The sequence below is a fragment of the Oryctolagus cuniculus genome, chromosome 9, assembly GCF_051225735.1.
Source record: "Oryctolagus cuniculus isolate XC-2025 breed Fujian yellow rabbit chromosome 9, ASM5122573v1, whole genome shotgun sequence".
Lineage (NCBI taxonomy): Eukaryota > Metazoa > Chordata > Mammalia > Lagomorpha > Leporidae > Oryctolagus > Oryctolagus cuniculus.
The window spans coordinates 67,446,311-67,468,472 of NC_142875.1; the positions used below are offsets into that span (position 1 = coordinate 67,446,311).

The 22,162-nt window shown below is 42.2% G+C and overlaps 1 protein-coding gene and 1 long non-coding RNA gene across 6 annotated transcripts in view; one reads left to right on the forward strand and one right to left on the reverse strand.

Annotated features, from left to right (window-relative positions):
- The window catches only part of LOC103352131 (uncharacterized), a 33,646-nt gene extending 26,952 nt beyond the window's left edge, over positions 1 to 6,694 (reverse strand). For 2 of the 3 annotated variants that reach the window (XR_016213278.1, XR_519656.5), the window contains exon 1: positions 6,554 to 6,692. This is a non-coding gene — a long non-coding RNA (uncharacterized LOC103352131). Of the gene's footprint in view, positions 1 to 6,553 lie in introns of all 3 variants that reach the window. The other variant, XR_016213277.1, reaches the window with a different exon arrangement.
- A 68-nt stretch (positions 6,695 to 6,762) lies between these two features.
- The window catches only part of RB1 (RB transcriptional corepressor 1), a 156,513-nt gene continuing 141,113 nt past the window's right edge, over positions 6,763 to 22,162 (forward strand). For all 3 annotated transcript variants that reach the window (XR_016213276.1, XM_002720723.6, XM_051832230.3), the window contains exons 1-2: positions 6,763 to 7,096; positions 10,816 to 10,942. Coding sequence is in view for 2 of the 3 variants with exons in the window: in XM_002720723.6 (XP_002720769.1) it covers positions 6,963 to 7,096; positions 10,816 to 10,942 (261 nt within the window). In the remaining variant the exon portion in view is untranslated. The remainder of the gene's footprint in view (positions 7,097 to 10,815; positions 10,943 to 22,162) is intronic.

Genomic DNA, 22,162 nt, shown 5'->3' on the forward strand with positions numbered 1-22,162 from the left:
TGACAAACCCACTCCTGTGATAACAACATTAATCCAACCACAAGGACTTTAAATGTCTTGCCTCTCAACATTGTTTTATTGGGGAATAAGTTTCCAATACCTGAACTTTGGGGGTATATATCCAAACCATAGCTGCTGTTTTTCTTTATACTGAGAAACCCATGTACTTGGAAATGGAAGTTTCTTCTCTTGGTGCACTGGCTTTGTTCATTGGTTTGAACGGTAATAACCCACCATTTGCTGCTTTGGTTACTCTGGCCTTTGTCACTGCCAAGGAGAATTGGGCCTATGCTGAAGGCATTAAAATAAAGATTAATACAAATATTATGGGAAATGCATTCTTTCAAGATCTGCCTGTCATCTTTATACCTCTATGTCCCCTGAGATGCAAGCTAGAGTTATGTGATGGTTAGATTTGCTTGAACATTCAACGTCTCCCCCCATCTACTCTGGGAGCTATATGATCTCTAGATTACAGGAGTGCTCACAGACCTGTCCAAGTCATGGGCTAAATTGTGTTCCCTCCAAATTCACATGCTGGAGTCTTAACCCCCAGTACCTCAGAATGTGACTGTATTTGGAGAGTCTTAAGAGGTCATGAGATTAAAGCAAAGTCACCATGGCTGCTCTGATCCAAAATGACTGGTGTCCTTAGTAGAGATGAGAACAGACACAGAAGGAAGATAATAGGAGGGCACGGAGAGAAGACAGACATTGGCAAGCCCAACAGAGAGGTCACTGAAGAAAACAACCTTGCTGACACCTTGATCTCAGACTTCGGTGTCCAGCACTGTGAGGCAATAAGGTTCTGCTGTTTAAGCCATCCAGTGTGTGCCTTTGTTGTAACAGCCCTAGGGAACTCATATGCCAGGTTTCTTTGTCCTGAACTGAAGTGTGGAGAAGTTGTACAAACCTACCTAGCTTGCTGCCTACCAGAGGGACAACTGAGAGATCAGGACATTATTTTGTCTGTGGTTGCTGCATCAAATAGCATACCATTACTATCAGGAAAACCGTCCTTTTCTATCTCTTACTCATTGTTTTCTATATTCTGTATTACATTGAAAGAGGTGTCTTCTAAGGTCTTGTTTCTAGACATAGTACAAAGTAGAGAAATACAGTAATCATCATCCACATAACTTCTAAACAAGACTGAGCCATTCCTCCAGCCCAGAGTTGATGGTTGTCAGGAGGGCACGATATGTGTATGCTCTTGGCAGTACCAGAGTGAGAACAAACAACTGTAAAAATCCTTTCAGTTGTGTTTATTGATATATGATTCTGATAGCCCTGTGAGGAAGGCAGGTAGGGCAGTTATTTCTATCCACATTTTATAGACCTTACAATTGAAGAAACAGATCCCAAAGAACTAAGAATTTTCTCAAGGACAAATCAAAGAATTGTCACCATCTTAGGACATGACATTCTAAGTGACCATCTTGGTCTTGGCCATCTCTGAGGAAGACTCAAATAGCAGGACCCTCCCACAGTCACTGTGAACCTGCCATCCTTGTTACAACTGATTAGGCAGGGACCACACTTAATCCAAAGGCAGAATTTACAAGGTGGATAGAGGCCTCCAAAGAGACTTGGAACTCAGATATGAGAGCTCTGCTCAACCGATGAGGGCTCATTCATTCATTCAACAGGTATTTGTTAAAATCCTCTATGGGCAGCCGGCGCCGTGGCTCAATAGGCTAATCCTCCACCTTGCGGCGCCGGCACACCGGGTTCTAGTCCCGGTTGGGGCGCCGGATTCTGTCCCGGTAGCCCCTCTTCCAGGCCAGCTCTCTGCTATGGCCAGGGAGTGCAGTGGAGGATGGCCCAGGTGCTTGGGCCCTGCACCCCATGGGAGACCAGGAAAAGCACCTGGCTCCTGGCTCCTGCCAGGATCAGCGCGGTGCGCCGGCTGCAGCGGCGGCCATTGGAGGGTGAACCAACGGCAAAAGGAAGACCTTTCTCTCTCTGTCTCTCTCTCTCTCACTGTCCACTCTGCCTGTCAAAAAAAAAAAAAAAAAAAAAAAAAAAAAAAAAAATCCTCTATGGGCTAGGCACATGCTAGGCATGGGAACACACTGGTTAGCAGAACAAATACAGACCTAACTTCAAAGGCTAGAAAACTTCATGGACATGTAAGCTAAGAAATCACGTAACTGTCATGTTGGAAGAGCCCATGTTTGATTTAATGCCAACCACCAACTCTGTCACCATCTTGAAATTTTTAATAATTGTTGAATAAAGGGCGATGCATTTTCATTTTGGCCTATGTCCTAGAAATTATGCAAGTGCTCATGGAAATTACAGTTCAGTAGAACCAATCACATTCTCGCTAATGAGGAGTGTGAATTGCTGGCATGAAGAGAAGGTCAGCATAACAGTAGTAGTATGGAGATGAAGAATAATAGTCACAATGGCAGGAAGGAGGGGAGCCTGTTGGTGGTAGATGACAAGACATGCAAGTGTAGCAGCAGAGACACTATTTTGATGTTTTCTTCATTATCTTTCCTTAAACTTATCATTAACCCTTGATAATTCAGATAAACTCAACAGGTTTCTGTTCCCTGAAACCTTCAAGAATCAATTGGTGACTCAAATCAGGGAATTCAAAGAAAAGAGGAAAATTGAAGATCCTTGAAAGTCTGTATATCATACACTGTGAGTATCTCTGCAATATGGGTGCAAACACATTGAAGGAAGATTTTGAAGGGGTCTTGAGTTGAAGACAGGTCCCTCCTCAGAAAATCTGAGAGAGCATTTTTTTTTCTGGTGCTCACAGCAATATTTATTTATTATTTATTAATTAATTATTTATTTGAAAGGCAGAGTTACAGAGAGGCAGAGGCAGAGAGAGGTCTTCCATCCGCTGGTTCACTCCCCAAATGGCCACAATGGCCTGAGCTGGGCCAATCCAAAGCCAGGCGCTTGGAGCTTTTTCTGGGTCTCCCATGTGGAAGCAGGGGCCTACTAAGGACTTGGGCCATCTTCTACTGCTTTCCCAGGCCACAGCAGAACAGCCGGGTCTCAAACCGGCAACCATATGGGATGCTGGCACTGTAGGCGGCAGCTTTACCCACTGTGCCACAGCACTGACCCCAAGCTCACAGCAATCTTAAAATTATTGTGCAGCTTTAGGGAGATCAGAAGAAAGTTCTTTTAAGAATCTGCAAGGTATCTGTTGAAATCTTTACTTAGTATATACTAAGTTGATCTTCTGTATGTAAAGCTAATTAAAAATGAATCTTGGCCAGCGCCGTGGCTCAATAGGCTAATCTTCTGCCTAGCGGCGCTGGCACACCGGGTTCTAGTCCAGGTTGGGGCACCGGATTCTGTCCCGGTTGCCCCTCTTCCAGGCCAGCTCTCTGCTGTGGCCCGGGAGTGCAGTGGAGGATGGCCCAAGTGCTTGGGCCCTGCACCCCATGGGAGACCAGGAGAAGCACCTGGCTCCTGGCTCCTGCCTTCAGATAGGTGCGGTGCGCCGGCCGCGGCGGCCATTGGAGGGTGAACCAACGGCAAAAAGGAAGACCTTTCTCTCTCTCTCTTTCTCACTGTCCACTCTGCCTGTAAAAAAAAAAAAAAAAAAAAAAAAAAAAAAAAAGAATCTTAATGAAGAACGGGATGGGAGAGGGAGTAGGAGATGGGATGGTTTGTGGATGGGAGGGTGGTTATGGGGGAAAAAACCGCCATAATCCAAAAGTTGTACTTTTGAAATTTATATTTATTAAATAAAAGTTTTCTTAAAAAAAAGAATCTGCAAAGTTTCTAATACTAAGGGGCCCCAAAAAGAGTTCATGGAGAAATGTAATTTAAAAATATTGTGATTTTCCATGGAATTTTGAAGCCCCCTCATACTTCTTCGATAGCACAACAGAAATCTGGAGATAGACAGAGTGTAAAGATTTTGATTGACTCAACTGTTCCTGAGTTGCATGAAAGGAAAATATACAAGGGTACCTCAAAATGGTTATATAAAAATGAAATTAAGAGATAAGCTGATTCTGGTACAAAATGTTTCCACCTATGAATTTTTTCCCATAATATACATTTTCCATGAATTTTTGAGTCTCTTATATTTTAAATGTTAGAGGGAACAAGGTTAAATCAATCAGGATAAAGAGATACATCCCTCTGTAAACTGAGATATGTCTCTTTGATTTTATTCTGATTGTGATAAATCCAGAATGTTGGTAAACTGGGTTTAAATAAAGCAAGTCATTTCCACACGAGGAGGGTTGACTTCAGCTCCCAGAATTTTCCTCTGTTCTCCTGGCCTCACTACTTTTAGCAAGCTAGCATTTCCTGTGTCCTAACACTATGCTAGACATTACAGCCACATCGACGCCTAAGATTTGGTCTTTACCCTAATGGGGGCTCTCAGGAGAAATATTATTATCATAATGCTTTGATACAACTGGGACTAGCAGCTCACTTGAGGTCAGCTCCAGGGTTGGTTCAATCAGCAGCTCAGTTACATCATTAAGGACCGATTCTCTGGCTCTTCCACTGCACCAGCCTCAGCATTTCTGCCTCATCCCTTGCCTCAGGTTACAATTGCTACAGCAATCCCAAGTGTCACATTCTCCTAACAGTCAAGGGGCAGAATTGTGTCATCCTGTGCCTTTCTTTTTCAGGCTCCCAGGGGACTATCCTTCATCTTCCAAAGGTCAAGCCTGCATCCTGAGCTCTGGCCTAAACTGAGGCCAGGTGAAGGGGCTACCCCTTTCACCGTGTTCATTCTCTCTGGGTGGACCTGGGCCTTCCTCCTGAAGTTAGGCCAGACTGGCTGCTGGGTAGGCCAGCGATGCCATGCATTCCCACATCCTGGCACATGTCATGGCACATAGAAAATGGAATTAAAAGACCAGGGTGTTTTTTTTGGTACAAAGTCCATGCATATGGGAAGTATTCAAAAAGTTCATGGAGATACGTATTATGAAAAACTACATAGATTTCAAAATGTTTCTGCATTCTATCTTCCACCAACTGTCTAAAGCACTGCCCCACAGAGAAAATGCAAATCCTGCAGGGCTAAACTCAGGAGACTTGCAGCCATGACCTCCTTGGAGGTTCCCGATTCTTCAGGCCCTGCTCAGCTCTTCCAGGTTGAGGGGACTGACACCAGAAGAAAATTGTATTTTATTCATAGAACCTCAGTTGGGGAGTACTGAGTGGTGTGAATGCCAGAGAGAGAAAAACATATTCAAATTAGACAATCTAGCAGCCCGCACTGTGGCGTAGTGGGCTAAGCCTCTGCCTGCAGCACCAGTATCTCATATGGGTGCCGCTTCTAGTCCTGGCTGTTCCGCTTCTGATCCAGCTCTGTGCTGTGGGCTGGGATAGCAGTAGAAGGTGGCCCAAGTACTCAGGCTTCTATACTTGTATGGGAAACCCAGAAGAAGCTCCTGGATTCGGACTGGCCCAGCTCCAGCCGTTGTGGTCATCTGGGGAGTGAACCAGTGGATGGAAGACCTTTCTCTCTGCCTCTCCCTCTCTTTGTAACTCTACCTTTCAAATAAATAATTTTTTTTAAATTAGACAATCTATTAATATAAATAAATACCAAGAGACAGATACACAGCTTCTCAGCCAGAGTTTTAAGGTGGTGGCTCCACTAAGTTCTTTGCTGACTTTGTGCCTTTGCACTTCCTGCTTGGCTTCTTCATTGACAGAACCTAACGGAGAAGTGGAGTGCAAGCCTTCTGCCTTCCTTTTGCTCTGTGATTTTGGTCAAATTAATTAACTTCTCCAAGCCTGCGTCTCCCTTCACAACGTGAAAGGCTAACACCAGGCGGTATACCTTAGAAAGTTCGTGGAAAAACGGAATTAACAGCCAAGTTTATTTGGGCGTGAACACTTTTGAAACCCATGCCTAGTTTTTGAGAATGTGTATTTTCGACGAACTTTTTGAAGATCCCCAATACGCACGGATTTCAAAACGTTTTTGGCACACGAATAAATCCCTCTTTTAATGTCATTTTCATGAACTTTCTTAAGTGCACTTGTACCCTTTCCCCGCCCTCCTTTTAAAGGGCCATTTCGGAGGATTCCAGATAATTACAGAAGGTGCTCCACACAGTCTGTGGTACACAGCAAGCGCTCCTTAAATAATGGGTTGGCCTAGGAAACTTCTATTCAATTGCCACTGCCCCTCCAAAAACCTCCCTTTGACGTCTGGATGGTGCCGCCTCTTTTTACATCACCATTAAGACCTTCTATAAGCTAGGGTCTGTTCATGGCCACAGCCGCGGCCTCTCCACCCAGCGATCCCCCCAAAAAGGGCAGCTATTGTCTTGCACTGCCCAAGCGCCAGAAGCCAGCAGAGTTCCACACCTACGCGGTGCTCCCCATTTGTTGTTGTTTGGCCAAAGATGCGAGGCTAAACCGAGCGGGCGGGAGGAGAGAGGCGGGGAGGGACGGCGCCGCCCACGGAGGAGGAGGAGGAGGAGGGTGAGGGTGAGGAGAGGGAGAGGGAGAGGGGCGTGCCCGCCCAGGGTGCCCTCGCCCAGCGCTCCCCGCCCAGACCCAGAGATAGCGACGCGGCCCCCGTGTCACCCACCGGGTTCTTTGTAAAGCCGCGACACCGGCCCACCGGGGGGCAGTTTCGGAGAAAACCACGTTCGGGCAGCACCCAGGGCTCCCAGCGGGGTGCCTGGACCCGCGCCGGCCTTCCCGCGCGACCTCGCGCCCCGGCCCGCGCACCGCCTGGCGCCCCGGTTCCCCCCAGACGCCGGCGGGCCCGAGAGCCTCGCGGACGTGACGCCGCGGGCGGAAGTGACGTTTTCCCGCGGTTGGACGCGGCGCTCGGTTGCCGGGCGGGGGAGGGCGCGTCCGGTTTTTCTCAGGGGACGTTCAAATTATTTTTGTAACGGGAGTCGGGAGGGGACGGGGCGTGCCCCGAGGTGCGCGCGCGCCGTCAGTTTTCGGCGCTCCTCCTCAGCTCGCTGCTCCTGCCTTGAGAAGGCGTCATGCCGCCCAAAACCCCGAGAAGAGCAGCTGCCGCCGCCGCCGCCGCGGTGGAACCCCCGGCGCCGCCGCCGCCGCCGCCTCCTGAGGAGGACGCGGAACAGGACAGTGGTCCTGAGGACTTGCCTCTGGCCAGGTGAGCGGGCACCGCCGCCGCTGCGGCCGGCACGCGAGGAGGGAGTCCCGGGGGTGCGGCGGGCGGGCGGGCGGGAGCCGCGGCGGCTGGGCGCGGGCGCATCCTCGCCGGGGTCGGTCCCGGCGGCGGGATGGTCCGAGGGTCCCTCCCTGCCTCCTCCACGGCAGCGGAGCGTCTGCGGGGCGGTGACAGAGATCCGGGATCGTGAGCGACGGGGAGAGGGCTGCTGGAGGGGTCTCGGCTCCAGCTTGACAGGTGTCGGGCGGGTGGGGCTCGGGTCCCTGAGCGAAGTGACAGGTGCAGTCTCCTCTAGCGAGACAGCGGCTCGCAGCCGACGGCTGATTACCAGCCCTCATGCAGCGAAAAAAAAATTCTTTTTTAAAGTACAAAAATGGTACGTGTGTTGGCGAGTTTTTCTCCAGTGGAGATCTGGAGTCCTCGGTGGTCGCCTGACTTTCTGTTTCGATCCCCTGCGACGCAACAGTTGGAAGTTGTTTTTTTTGTTTTTTTTTTTTTTTTTCTTCTTTCCTCTGGGCGTGCGCTACCTCCGAAGCTCAGAACTGGGAGAGGCCCGGGAAGGCCTTGGACGTGAAGGGCAGGGTGTTAGGTGTGAATTGCCCACGGGCTACACGGCCGCGAGGCGTTGTGGGGTTCCCTAAAACAATGTGTGGAGGCCTCGAGGATTTAAAGCCGGCTGTAGACACTGGTGGAGCCTAACTTTCTTTACACGAACTGGCCTCTGGGCTAAAGTTTCGTTGAGACATTTAGTGAAGCGCTTGAAAGTTACCAAACTTTCCATTTTCTTTTTCTTCTTCTTCTTCTTTTTTTTTTTCTTCTGATGGAAGAACTCGCTTGCGTGTTTGCGAGGCCTCCGCATGCCTCGTTATTACATTTTGCCTTTCACTTTGAGCCAGCAGGGATGCTTGGTGTCCCCTCTTTTTGGTTTTGTTTGGGTTTGGTATGAAATTAATGGTGTTCTTCTGCTCACCTGGAACTCCGCTGTCACCCCTTCACCCCTTAGCGAGTGGAATCTCTACGTTTAAGCAAGTCCTCATGGACGCAGTGCTACGTGACAGAAAGATGCTTATTGTATTGCAACATCTTGATCGTGAGGCTTTACAGTGAAGTTGCTAGTACAGAACGGGCAGAGTTAGGATTATTGTCAGTGCTTGTTCTAGCCATTGCCCGGGAATGCCGCTGGTTTTCCAGTGGCACTCCCTCCCCAGCTCTAGTCTATCACCAAGTCTTGTTTTTGTGCCCCCTGAATAGTATCTTTCCTTCCACTCCATGGAATCTTAGCTGAATTCAGACAGAATTGTAAAACATCGAAATAGAATTTTGGAAATGGACTCTGGAAAGCTATTAAAAATTAACATATTTAAATGGACTATCTTACAACGTGTCAGTTCAAAATAATACTCACTAGTGAAAACAAAAACAAAGCCAGGTCTGAGGGATATGCTGGGAGAAGATATCACTTTAGTTTTTGATTAAATGCCATTGTACTTGTCCATGAAAAGAGCAGTAATGTATGCCTGTTCTAAAGAAGCACTTTCAATTATTGTATGGTAACAAGAAATGAAGTTCTGGCCGTCCCCTGGGAGAAGAAGGCTTTTGTTTCTTTCATTTTTCATCCAGCACAGTATACAGGCAGACCTCGGAGAAATGGCAGATTCCATGCCAGACCACTGCAATAAAGTGAATATCGCAATAAAGCGAGTAACACGAAGTTTTTGGTTTCTTTATGCATTTAAACTTATTTTTGTACTATACTATAGTCTCTCAAGTGTGCATTAGCACTGTGTCTCAAAGCACAATGTACATTCGTTAATTTAAAAATATTTTATTACGAAAAATTGCTAGCAACCACCCAAGCTGTTGAAAAAATGATGCTGATAGACTTGCTATGTGCAAGGTTCCCAAAACCTTCTATTAAAAAAAAAATGCAGTATCTGTAATGTGCAGTAAAGCAAAATACAAGAAAATGAAATATGCTTGTATTCTTAAATGATGGAATTATAAAAAATTTTCCTACAAGTCAAGGATATACAAGATATCATTTTGTTCTTGATTATTCATACCCATAAAGATTTTCATTAACATAGACCCCCTAACTATAGATTCACTACAGCCATGTACCACTTAACAGAAGGGTCGTGTTCTGAGAAATGCACTGTTAGATGATGTCGTCATTGTGTGAATATCATAGAATGTACTTAACATAAACCTTGATTATCTTGCTCAATCACCCCAAATGGCCTCTTGATGCATCAAGATGTGATAAATGTAAAATATATGTGACTGTTGCAAGTGTAACACAATATACTGTTTTATAGTAAACTTTTGTTTTTATAAGTAGAAGGAATATCTAAAATAACAACACAAAAGCATAGTCTAGTAAATCCCTAAACCAGTAGTATAGTCTTTTATAATTATTAAATATTCTTTTATATAAATACCTATGAATGGCAGCACAGTAGGTTTGTTTCCACCTGCATCACCCCAAACATGTGATTAATGCTTTGCACCAGGATATTAGGATTATCATAGAATTATCAGGTAATGGGAATTCTTTACATTTCCGTGGGACTACTGTAACAAATGCTGTCTGTTATGGACCAAAATGTCATTGTGCAGTGCATGACTGGACTTAGCAAAGGTCGAAACATTGCTTGGCATTCTGAAGTTAAGAAATATGCTTAGGGGTGGATTCAGGGCCCAGTCCAGCTGCACTTCCAGTGAAAGAGTCTATTTCTATTTGAGTGTTGAGAACTTACTTCTGTTGCATTAGGTCTTGTCTAAATGATATAGTTGTAAGGGAAACTATCACTAGGAACAGCATACCATCTTTATTGTTGAAAGAACCTAAAGTTAATTAAGTTTTGAAGAAGGAGTTGGCAGTCTAAAGGAATGGTCAGGGGCATGAGTTATGGAGTTAGATTGTTGGGTTCATATTATGGTTTACCCCTCATTGGCGTTGACATCAGGTGAGTGCTCTAAGTTCTCTGATTTCACAAGACATCTGTAAAACTAAGGCTAATGAGAATAGTTAACTTACAGGGCTGATGTGGAGATTCAGTGAAACCAGGCATCCAAGGTACTTTGCGTAGGATTTTGGTAAATACTGAAAACATTAATTATTACTCTTTGTATGTGTCAAATAGACATTAAATGAATGAAAAACAGTTAGCCACTAACAGCTTATTGAAAGCCTTTCTTGATTAAGAAAGGTCAAATAAAAAAGTGCTGAGACGAGCAATGTGGTAATTTATACCAAATTAATTATCAGGTAAGAAATGTTAGTAAGTAGAGCAATTATATGAAACATTGGATACTACAGTTTTTCAAAGTCAATGGTGTAAAAGTGATCGTATGATATTATCTATGGCTTTTTTTCTTCTTGCTATTGTCATAATTCATTTTCCCCAAAATCTTTAGCTGTTATATTCACTTTCCTTCACAAAGCTGTTTTGCTGCCCTGGATTATATTTGACTCTATTTAACAAATATGTTTCACTGTGTGGTATCCTTATTTTGAAAAGACCACAAAAAAGATAAACATGTTTCAATCTGAGTGTAATTGTTTTCAAAGATAAAATAAAATCTTAATTGGTTACTGATATTCTTTTTCAGAATTATGTTGCTTGCAAACTATTGAAAAAATGTTTACTTAGTTTTATGTACAAGTATGCTGTTATATGATTATTTTCATTTGGTAGGCTTGAGTTTGAAGAAACTGAAGACCCCGATTTTACTGCATTATGTCAGAAATTAAAGATACCAGATCATGTCAGAGAAAGAGCTTGGTTAACTTGGGAGAAAGTATCATCTGTGGATGGAGTATTGGTAAGGATTTTCTTAAAATTTTTTGAAAATCTTTTTCTCATTTAAAATATAATTTCAAATCACTGTAGAAAATTTGGAAAATGGAAAAATGTAAATAATATAGTTCCAGTATCCAGAGGTAATTTACCTCTGATAAAATTAAGAGTGTTTGGAAAAAACTTCCCCACACAAACCTCCCATTTTAAAGGAAATCTTAGATATATTTCTTTCATAAGTACTTCACTATAACATAAAGACTTTTAAAAAAAGCATATTTTATAAAATAATTTAAAATATCTTCTATTCAGTGTTCCCATTTCCTGATTGTCTCAGAATTAGATCAGGGGGCTGGCGCTGCAGCACAGCGGGTTAACTCCCTGGCCTGAAGCACTGGCATCCCATATGGGCACTGGTTCTAGTCCCAGCTGCTCCTCTTCCAATCCAGCTGTCTGCTATGGCCCGGGAAAGCAGTGGAAGAGGACCCAAATCCTGGGGCCCCTGCACCCACATGGGAGACCCAGAGGAAGCTCTTGGCTTCGGATTGGCGCAGTTCTGGCTATTATGGCCAACTGGGGAGTGAACCAGTGGATGGAAGACCTCTCTCTCTGTCTTTAACTCTCTCTGTAACTCTGTCTTACAAATAAATAAAAAATAAATCTTAAAAAAAAGAATTAGATCAGGATTCAGGATCTTTGATAATATTTTGATATCTTTTTCTAGTTGTTTTTTGCGTATGTTTATTTTTATATATGTATAACAATAATAGCAACAAATCATATCTAGTGTTTTATATATACTGGGAGAAAATTATAAGTGCTCTGCAAATAACTCATTTAACAATCCCTTGAGATATGAAATAAAATATTCTTTTTTTTTTTTTTTTTGACAGGCAGAGTGGATAGTGAGAGAGAGAGAGAGAGAGAGAAAGGTCTTCCTTTGCCGTTGGTTCACCCTCCAATGGCTGCCGCAGTCGGCGTGCTGCGGCCGGTGTTCCATGCCTATCCGAAGGCAGGAGCCAGGTGCTTCTCCTGGTCTCCCATGGGGTGCAGGGCCCAAGGACTTGGGCCATCCTCCACTGCCTTCCCTGGCCACAGCAGAGAGCTGGCCTGGAAGAGGGGCAACCGGGACAGAATCCGGCGCCCCGACCAGGACTAGAACCCGGTGTGCCGGCGCCGTAAGGCGGAGGATTAGCCTACTGAGCCGCGGCGCTGGCCCAAAATAAAATATTTCATATGCAAAATATAAACTCATCATTTGGGAGATGAAGAAAGGAAGTAAAGTGAAGTCAAGTAACTAGTCCAAGATCCCTAAGAAATAGGTTCTCATATGCAAATTTGGGGTCATAAATAAAGTTATGATATATAGTTACATGAAGCTACATATAGTTTTGTATTTTTTTTTTTGCTTAACATTTTTTAAAGATTTATTTATTTGAAAGGCAGAGTTAGAGAGAGGGAGAGACAGAAAGAGAGTCCTTTGGTCTGCTTGTTCACTCTCTAAGTGACTGCAATGGCTGGGAGTGGCCAGGCCATAGCCAGGAGCCAGGGGCTTCATCTAGGTTTCCCATATAGGTGCAGGGGCAGGCGCTTGGGATGTGTTCTGCTTTTTCCAGCTGGATTGGAAGTGGAGCAGCTGGGACTTGAACCAGTGCTGGTGTTGCAGGTAGCAGGAATACCAGCTGTGACATAATGCTGGCCCCACAAATATTTGCTTTATTCAATATTTTTTGGTAATATAGTTCCTAGTGGTAGTATAATATTTTATCTATTATATGTGTTTTAATTTATTAACCCTCTCTATTATTAGACATTTGGCTTTTCCCCCCAATTTTTTGATGCTTTAAAGTAATATAATAAGCATCCATATTATTAATGCCTGGCACAGAGTAAGTCTTTGATAATTTGTCAACTAAATTAATTAATGAATCTATGATTATTTTGTTAGAATCAATTCTTATAAGTTGAATTATTGAGTCTAAAGCTATGAACATTTTTATCACTAAATTAAACTCTAAATAGACCCTTTTAATGGATTTACTTTCTCATCATCATAGTGTAAAGGTAGATGTCTGTTTTTGCTGACCAGATGAATGAAACAAAATACATGTATATTACATCAAACACAGCAAAACAAAACACCTGTTTAAAATCTTTTCCTAAAAACCTCTGGCAATAAAAAGGACAAAACAAGTCCTACTGTTCCCAAGATCTGAACATTGTCTCATTCTTTATCTAAAATGAGAGGAATGCTGAACTGTCTTGAATGTATTACTTTGGTATTGTCTTTTCAAACATCTAATGTATATTTTCGTTAATTTGGTTACTTCATATACAGATCTGTTTTTGAGCATATGCAGTTAAAGGCAGTCAAAGCTCTTTACCTCTCTTTTTTTGTAAAACATGAGGTTTTAGGTTTCAGAAAGTTGGAAGGGATTGCTGATACATGGAAAATCTTCATAAAGTTCCTGGAAAATAAATATTATGAAAAAATTGCATGAATTTCAAAATGTTTCATATCAAAATCTTGTTAAAATTCCATTTTTCATGAACTTTTTTGAATTTCTTTCATATAGATTCTTTTTTAAAAAATTATTTATTTGAAAGGCAGAATTTTAGAGAGGCAGAGAGAGAGAGAGAGAGGTCATCCATCTGCTGGTTCACTTCCCAGATGGCTGCAACAGCCAAAGCTGAGCCAGTCCGAAGCCAGGAGCCAGGAGTTTGAACTGGTGCCCATATGGGTTGCTGGCACTGCAGGCAACAGCTTTCCCTGCTATGCCATAGCTCCGGCCCCTCATATAGACTGTTAGTGAATTCAGTTAGTTTCTACTTTATAAATGTATTGCATTCCAAATCTATCTGCAAGTGCAAATAGAAGCTCAATTTCCAGTCAAGTACACGTAATGATTTTTTGGACTGAGTGGATAGCAGGGTTGGTTTTAATCCTAGAAGCCTTAGGGGCTTCAAATTTGAACACATATTTGAATAAATGATACTGCTTTCTTACTCTATCCTTTTTTCTTACCTTCCTCCTGGCTTTGTCTCTACCTTTCCTGGGACACAGTTTAAACCTCATTTCTTAAAGGAGTGCATGATGGGGACTAGGAGGTGTGAAATCCTTCCTAGGTGCTGGAGGAAGACAACAGAAGAATTTCATGTTACTTTTGGGATTTGGGGTAGTTTTAGTGACATGACAAAATGGGAGAGCTCTCTCTTTCTCTAGCTTCCAAATAAATAAAATAAAGATATTCTTTTAAAGAGGAAAAAAGTATCCAATTTATTTTAATAAGTTATTTTGGATTCTTATTGGTCTTATGTACAGTCTCTAAAACCTTTTAAAAATCTTTCTGTTACAAGGTGGGATCTTATGATTAAATATTGAAAACAATCATAATGTGTTTTGTTGTTTTTTAATCTCTGTAAACATAGTATGCATTTTTATATAAAATATTTTCATATTTTCCCTCCCTTAGTACCCTGTTGTTGTGATTTTTAAAAAGTGCAAATTACTTTATATGAGAAAGTGTCAACAAATTATTTTTAATATAAGCATTTAATGCCAAGGAAATGAAGGTAATTTTACAAACTCAGAATTTTTTAACTACATGAAATATCCATTTTATTTTTACAACTTTTATCATACTAGTGAAATGCATCTTTCTATAACTACATCAACATAGTCCTTTGGAATTATTTCAGTCACTAATTTTTTAGATGAATGGAATTAAAAATAGTCATCAGATGATGATTGAGGATGTTAATATCCCACAAGATATCAAACAGTGTTTGTTCTGATATGTCAGGACCTTCCAAAAATAAGGCCAGAGCAGGATTCCAATAAAAGAAGATTCTGCCGCTTCTCCCACAGGACTAAGCCTGAAAGAAGCAAGGCAAACTAAGTGGGATGGATGCCCAAGACATTAATCTATAGAATCATGTTGTCTGGTTGCATGTCTGCTAGCATCATTCTAAATCCCTTCAGTGATTAGACTGTTCCAACTGATTCGTTCATTAGTTGATGCTGGAGAGTTAATATTCATCTGAGTCCAAAGGTGGAAGAACAATACACTCCCCTTTATATTTATTTATCTATTTTAAAGGTTTTATTTATTCATTTGAGAGGTAAGGTTACAGACAGAGAGGGGGAGGCACCAAGGGAGGTCTTCCATCCACTGGTTCACTCCCCAAATTGCTGGTTCATTCCCCAAATTACTGCAAAGGCTGGAGCTGAGCCCATCCGAAGCTAGGAGCTTCTTCTGGGTCTTCCACATGGGTGCAGGAGCCCCAGAATCTGGGCCATCTTCTACTGCTTTCCCAGGCCATAGCAGAGAGTAGATTTGGAAGAGGAGCAGCCTGGACAGTAACCCACATGGGCGCCAGCGCTGCAGGCGTATACTTAGCTCACTACGCCACAGCACCAGTGCTGGCTCCTACATTCCCCTTTTAATGGGCAGGAACAGGCTGGAGAAGTTGAGGCTGGGGCTACACTGTGAGAAATTTTCTTTCACAGAGGCACAGTAGAACAGGAGTGCTAAGATCAGTGGAAAAAAACAATGTAGATAAAACAGAAATGTTCTCTTTCACTTAGTACCCTCTCTTTTGTCTCAAAAAGCATATGGGATTAAGGAATTTAGATTTGTTTTTATGCTATGATGAGTTAGAGAGAGAGAGGCAGAAAGGTCTTCCTTCCATTGGTTCACCCCCCCCCCCCCAAATGGCTGCTACGGCCAGTGCGCTGCACCGATCCGGTGCCAGGAGCCAGGTGCTTCCTCCTAGTCTCCCATGCGGGTCCCAAGCCACCACAGCGCAGACAGCAGGACTGGAAGAGGAGTGACCTGGACTAGAACCTGGAGTGCCGGCGCCGCAGGCGGAGGATTAGCCTAATGAGCCACTGCGCCAGCTAGCATCATTCTAAATCCCTTCAGTGATTAGACTGTTCCAACTGATTCGTTCATTAGTTGATGCTTTCAATCTGAGCGGCTACTTTGCTGGCACAGCGGGAACTTAAGCAGCGTTGAGTGGCTTCCCCCACCCCCAATCTTCTGGCTTCTGTCATCTGCGGTAACTGCGCACGGCGCGGTGTTGTGCAACCATCCGCAGGCCTGACATGTGGACATTTAGGAACTGCAGTGGACAGAGCGGGTACACTCAGGCATTTAGGGACCGTACAAGCACCCCCAACAATGGACAACCCCCTAGGCACTTGGCGAGACTATGGATGGTGGGTGTTGTGAAGACAGTTGCGGGCAACTGTGGACGTGCTGTACCTGGCGGTGAGGCAGGGACTGCCGCGGACTGCCGCGGACCCTGGTGGTGCGTAGGCCACCATGGACAGCGACCGGAGACGTGCCTGCCGCGGACTGGCTTTGCATGATCTGACTGCTGCCAGGGCGCTTCACCGTGCCCTCTGCCAACAAAGCCGCTCCTTACATCCCCCTGCTTTCTTATTTAAAAACAAAACAAAATAAAAAAAAAACCCTAGGGGCTGGTGCTGTGGCGAACATAGATTAAGCCTCTGCCTGGGGCGCTGGCATCCCATATGCCAGCTTTCTTTTAAAGACTTAGGAAAGCAGTGGGAGATGGCCCAAGTGCTTGGGCCCTGCCACCCCATCCTGGGAGACCTGGAAGAAGCTCCTGGCTCCTGACTTCTTATTGGCCCAGCTCCAGCCGTTGGGGCCATTTGGGGAGTGAAGCAGCAGATGGAAGATCTCTCGCTGGCTCTGTATCTCTACCTCTCAGATAAATAAATCCTTAATAATAACTCTAATACCTGAAACTCAGAGAAATCTTTCTTTTCTTATTTTTTTTTTGTTTTTAAATGTTGCTATTATTTGAAAGGCAGAACTACAGAGACAGAATGGGAGAGATTTTCTCCTTCCAACAAGAGGAAACATTAATGCAAAAATCCTCAACAAAATACTAACAATAGCACATGGGGTGGATCATATGCCATGATGAAATGAGACTTATCTCTGGTATGCAAAGATATTTCAACATATGCAAGTCTGTAAATATCTATGACATGAACAGAATGAAGGACAAAAAAAAAATCATGAACATCTCAATAAATGCAGAAAAATTTTATTCACCAAGGTATTGAAAATCCTAGCCAGCGCAGTTAGTCAGAAAAAGAAATGGCCGGCTCCGCGGCTCACTAGGCTAATCCTCTGCCTAGCGGCGCCGGCACACCGGGTTCTAGTCCCGGTTGGGGCGCCGGATTCTGTCCCGGTTGCCCCTCTTCCAGGCCAGCTCTCTGCTGTGGCCCGGGAGTGCAGTGGAGGATGGCCCAGGTGCTTGGGCCCTGCACCCCATGGGAGACCAGGAAAAGCACCTGGCTCCTGGCTCCTGCCATCAGATCAGCGCAGTGCGCCGGCCGCAGCGCGCCGGCCGCGGCGGCCATTGGCGGGTGAACCAACGGCAAAAGGAAGACCTTTCTCTCTGTCTCTCTCTCTCTCACTGTCCACTCTGCCTGTCAAAAAAAAAAAAAAAAAAAATTCATCCAAATAGTTGAGGAAGAAATATATATATATATACACACACACACACATATATATATACTTTTTGCAATGTTCACATTTTTATTGGAAAGTATAAAATGATACAGCACTGTTTCATTAGCAAATGAAATAGCTGAGGAGTATAAAGACTTTTAGTCTTATCAAAATTATCTCCTATCAGATTACTTATATCCAGTTTTCTGGAGACCTGAAATTTTTTCCCACTGGATTAACAGCATTTAGCGGGGAGTCCAGTCAGTAATATTTTCATTAAGAAAAAAAAGAATCCACATAACCAGACTTTCTTAGTCTTTTTAAAAAACATTTCAGTTTTTTTTTTTTTTTTAAAGATTTATGTATTTATTTGAAAGGCAGAGTTACAGAGAGGCAGAGACAGAGCTTACATCCACTGGTTTACTCCCCAAATGACTACAATGGCTGGAGTTGGGCCAATCTGAAGCCAGGGGTCAGGAGCGTCTTTCCACAAGGGTGCAGGGGCCCAAGGCTATAGCAGAGAGCTGGATTGGAAGTGGAGTTGCTGGGACTCAAACTGGCACCCATATGGGATGCCAGCACTGCAAGCAGTGGCTTTACTCACTACACCACAGTGCCAGCTTCGACTTTCTTAGCCTTAAGGATTTCTGGATTTCATCTTGATAGGGTCCTCAGTTTTCGGGGTCCTCAAATATTCTCCCAGTCTTCAAAAGTGGAATTCTTTATTTTTTGATACTCTGACTAAAGAAATTTTATCCATTTTCAGGATCCCCCTCCCCAATTCAGGATCAGTTTTAATCTTCATGTTGGATTTGTGAAAACTCAGAAAGATAGAACCTTCGACAATCAGCAACTCCTTTTCTTGGTTCAGAAAAAATGTTATCTCTGTTTACAGATGACATGACCTTATATATAGAAAACTAACAATGAACTTCACAAATTTTAAAAAATAATTCCATTTACATTAGCATAAAAAAGATAAGATACCTAGGAGTAAATTTAACCAAGGAGATGATTTTTTTTCCATTGAAAGCTATAAAACACTGATGAAAGCATTGAAGAAGACAAGTAAAAGTAAAGATGTCCTGTGTCTGTGAAGCAGAAAATCAATACATGAAGTACCTGAAACGGTCTACAGATTCAGTGCAATCTCTATCAAAATTTCCAAAGATATTGTTCAAAGAAATAATAAAAACAACTCTAAAATTTGTGTGGAACCACAAATACCCTGAATAGGTACAAAACAGTATTGAGCAGAAAGAACAAAGCTGGATGTATCACTGGGTGATTTCAAAGAATGTTATCAAATTATAATAATCAAAATGGCATGGTAATGGCATAAAAAAAAAGACACATGGACTAATGGAACAGAATTCAAGGCCCGGAAATAAACTCAAACAAATATGGTTAACATCTTTGATAAAGGTACCAAGAAAGCACAGTGTGGGAGACTGGAGGCAGGTGTTGTGGTACAGCAAGTTAAGCCACTGCTTGGGATGTTTGTATCCCAAATGGGAGTGCGAGGAGTCCCAGCTCCTCTGCTTCTGATCCAGCTTCCTGCTACTGTGCCTGGGAAGACAGATGATGATGATGGCCCAAGTACTTCAGTCACTGTCACCCAAATGGTAGACCCAGATTGAGTTCCAGGCTCCTGGCTTTGAGCTGGCCTAACCCTGGCTCTTGGGGGCGCATGGGTAATAAACCAGAGGATGGAAGATTTTTCAGTCGCTCCCTCTCTCTCACTTTTTCAAATAAATAAATCTTTAAAAATTTAAAAAATAGAAATAAAAGAATATATAATGGGGGAAAGAATAGTCTCCTCAGTAAATATTTTTGGGAAAACTGGATATTCATATATTTACAAATAAAGTGAAATTGAATCTCCATCTTACATCATATGAAAAAAACCAACTCAGAATGGCTTAAAGACTTAAAAGTAAAACCTGAGACCATAAAGCTCCTAGAAAAAAACCATGAGAGATGATCTCAATGACATTGGTCTTGGCAATAATAATTGTTACACAGGTAACATAAGCAAAAATAAATAAGCTGGTGTGAATTACCCCTGCTGATACTTTTAGTTTGACATCTGTGTGTGAATGAGTGCTGAAGAAACTGTAATAGAACCAACTATCTATCTTTATATTTTGGTGAATCTTTGGTGCTTGTTTTTCAGGGCATACCAAGAAAAAAGATGAAAAAGGCCACTCCATTTCACTGTAGGTTATGGCTATTGCCATAGCTTACTCTTTTTTTTTTTTTTTAAACATTTAACACATTTTAATACCAGATACTATACCAGGCTCCTGGGGGTTAAGTAGTACATTCGATAACAATTTTTCTGTCTTTAGGATGCTTACAGAGTAGTTTGATAGGGGCAAATGAGCAAGTAAGTAACCAGCTAGAGCTTAGATAGGCCTGTGCACTGAGTTCTGTAGGTATTCTTAAAGGTGCAAGTCCCAGGTGCCTATCTTTTAGGCAGAGGGTCAGATAAATCTGAAGATGGCAAGTACATGTTTTTCTGGGAGTAGAAACAAACTCCCCACAAAGGCACTGTGTAACTGGATGGCTAATTTCAGCTGGTCTTACACACATCCCTTCCCCCATGGTATGAAAAATGCGATTAAATACAAGCAAGGTTAGCTTTTTGCATTTCTCTTCTTAGCTGTGCCATTCTTGCATTTACCTCTGTGCACATTCCAAGACAAACTTAATATTGGACTGTAGTCAGCTAGTGCTTATATAAGAGAGGGGAGATGTTTCTGCATATTAGTATGTTACTTTTTGTTCCTGCATATAACCCAGGTGAGTAGGAAATCAGGTATAGAAGTTAAAGGTAGCTCTTCCTGTAAGACCTTCCATTAATAAATTTAAGTAACGTTATGATTAACCATACACTACAATCTCATGAATTCAGTATAAGGATATGTGCCTTGGACCCTGATAGCATATTTCATATGAGTTATGTCTATCTTATTTCTTTCAAAAAGTACAGGCTAAAGAAAATATATTTTTTAAGATTTTATTTATTTATTTGACAGAATTACAGACAGAAAGACAGAGAGAAAGGTCTTCCTTCCGTTGGTTCACTCCCCAAATGGCCACAATGGCCAGAGCTGCGCCAATCCAAAGCCAGGAGCCAGGTGCTTCCTCCTGGTCTCCCATGCGGGTGCAGAGGCCCAAGCACTTGGGCCATCTTCCCCTGCTTTCCCAGGCCACAGCAGAGAGCTGGCTTGGAAGAAGAGCAACCGGGACTAGAACCAGCGCCCATATGGGATGCCGGTGCTGCAGGCAGAGGATTAACCTAATGTGCCACGACGCTGGCTCCAAAGAGAATATTTTTAACATAAAATTTCCATTCAAACTCATGTTCATTAAGTTACAGTTTGACAAGTAGTTATTTTCTGCTTAATTTTCTCATTTTCCAAGATGGTTTATTTTACCACTTGGTGGAGCTCTTTTGTAAGTAAGGTCATTAAAAAAAAAAAGTACAGACAAGATGTCATTAATTTGAGATTATTATTAGGGTGATACAAATGAACTCACCTAAGTGATAACATAGGAAGCCTCTTCAAGTGTTAATTGGAGATTTTGATTAAGAATGTAAATATATATAATTGAAGTTTTGATATTTCAAATATTTTTTCTCAAGAGTAATCCCAATTTAACATTTAAAAAATTCCCTCTATTTTACAATTATAGATTGTAAATATATATACAATTATAGATAATTTAGAAAATGTATTTAGGATTAATGAGAAAATGAAAACTTCATAATCCTACCAACTTAGAGATAATCATTAACATTTTGATAAATTTTTCATCTTCACTTTCTTACCTTTTTCACAAAATTGAAATGAAAATATACACTGAATTTTTAATTCTAGTATTTTTTTCCACTTAACGTTATATCTTGGAAATTCTCCCATGTTCTTCTAATATTCTTTGAAAATTTTTAGGAGTTTTATGTTATTCTATGATACAGCTTCATCATATGTATTCTTTGAATCTCTATTACAATTAATCTTGACTCTCCAATTATTTAATCAACTCTCCAATTATTTTTACTGGCTAAATTCTTAGATATAGAAAAGAATGATTTTAAGGATCTAGATACATATTAACAAGCCATCCTTCGATTGACTTTATTCTGAGATTGAGCATTGTTCAAATGTTTGTTGAAAATTATACTTTTTTCTTTGTTTTTAAAGTTCTTTTTATTTTCATTTTATTTGAAATGTATCCAGTGGATATATGTAAATATATTCACTCCTCAAATGACTCCAATATCCAGGACTGGGCTGGACAGAAGCCAAGAGCCTAGAATTCAATCCAGGCCTTGTACACGAGTGGAAGGGGAAGAGACCCAAGTACCTTTTTTTTTTTTTAATTTATTTATTTTATTGAGATGGACCTAAAGTACTTGAGCCATCATCTGCTGCCTCCCAGGGAGCACATAGCAGGAAACTGAATCAGAAGCTGAGGTGAGACTTGATCCCAGGCAATCCAGCATGGGATGCAGATGTCCCAAACAGCAAACTGCTACGCAAAATGCCCATCCCTAGAGTAGTGCTTGTGTGGTAAGAAGGGTATGCATTCAATGGATGCAGTATATATACAAGAAGAATATGTATGGTGAATGTATATATGAATAGGGAGAACAGTAAGAAAGGTGAGTGCTTAGTGAGGGAGAATGCGTATGTAATGAGGACCTTTGTTGTTTTAAAAGGTAAAGAATGCTTATTGTAATCAAA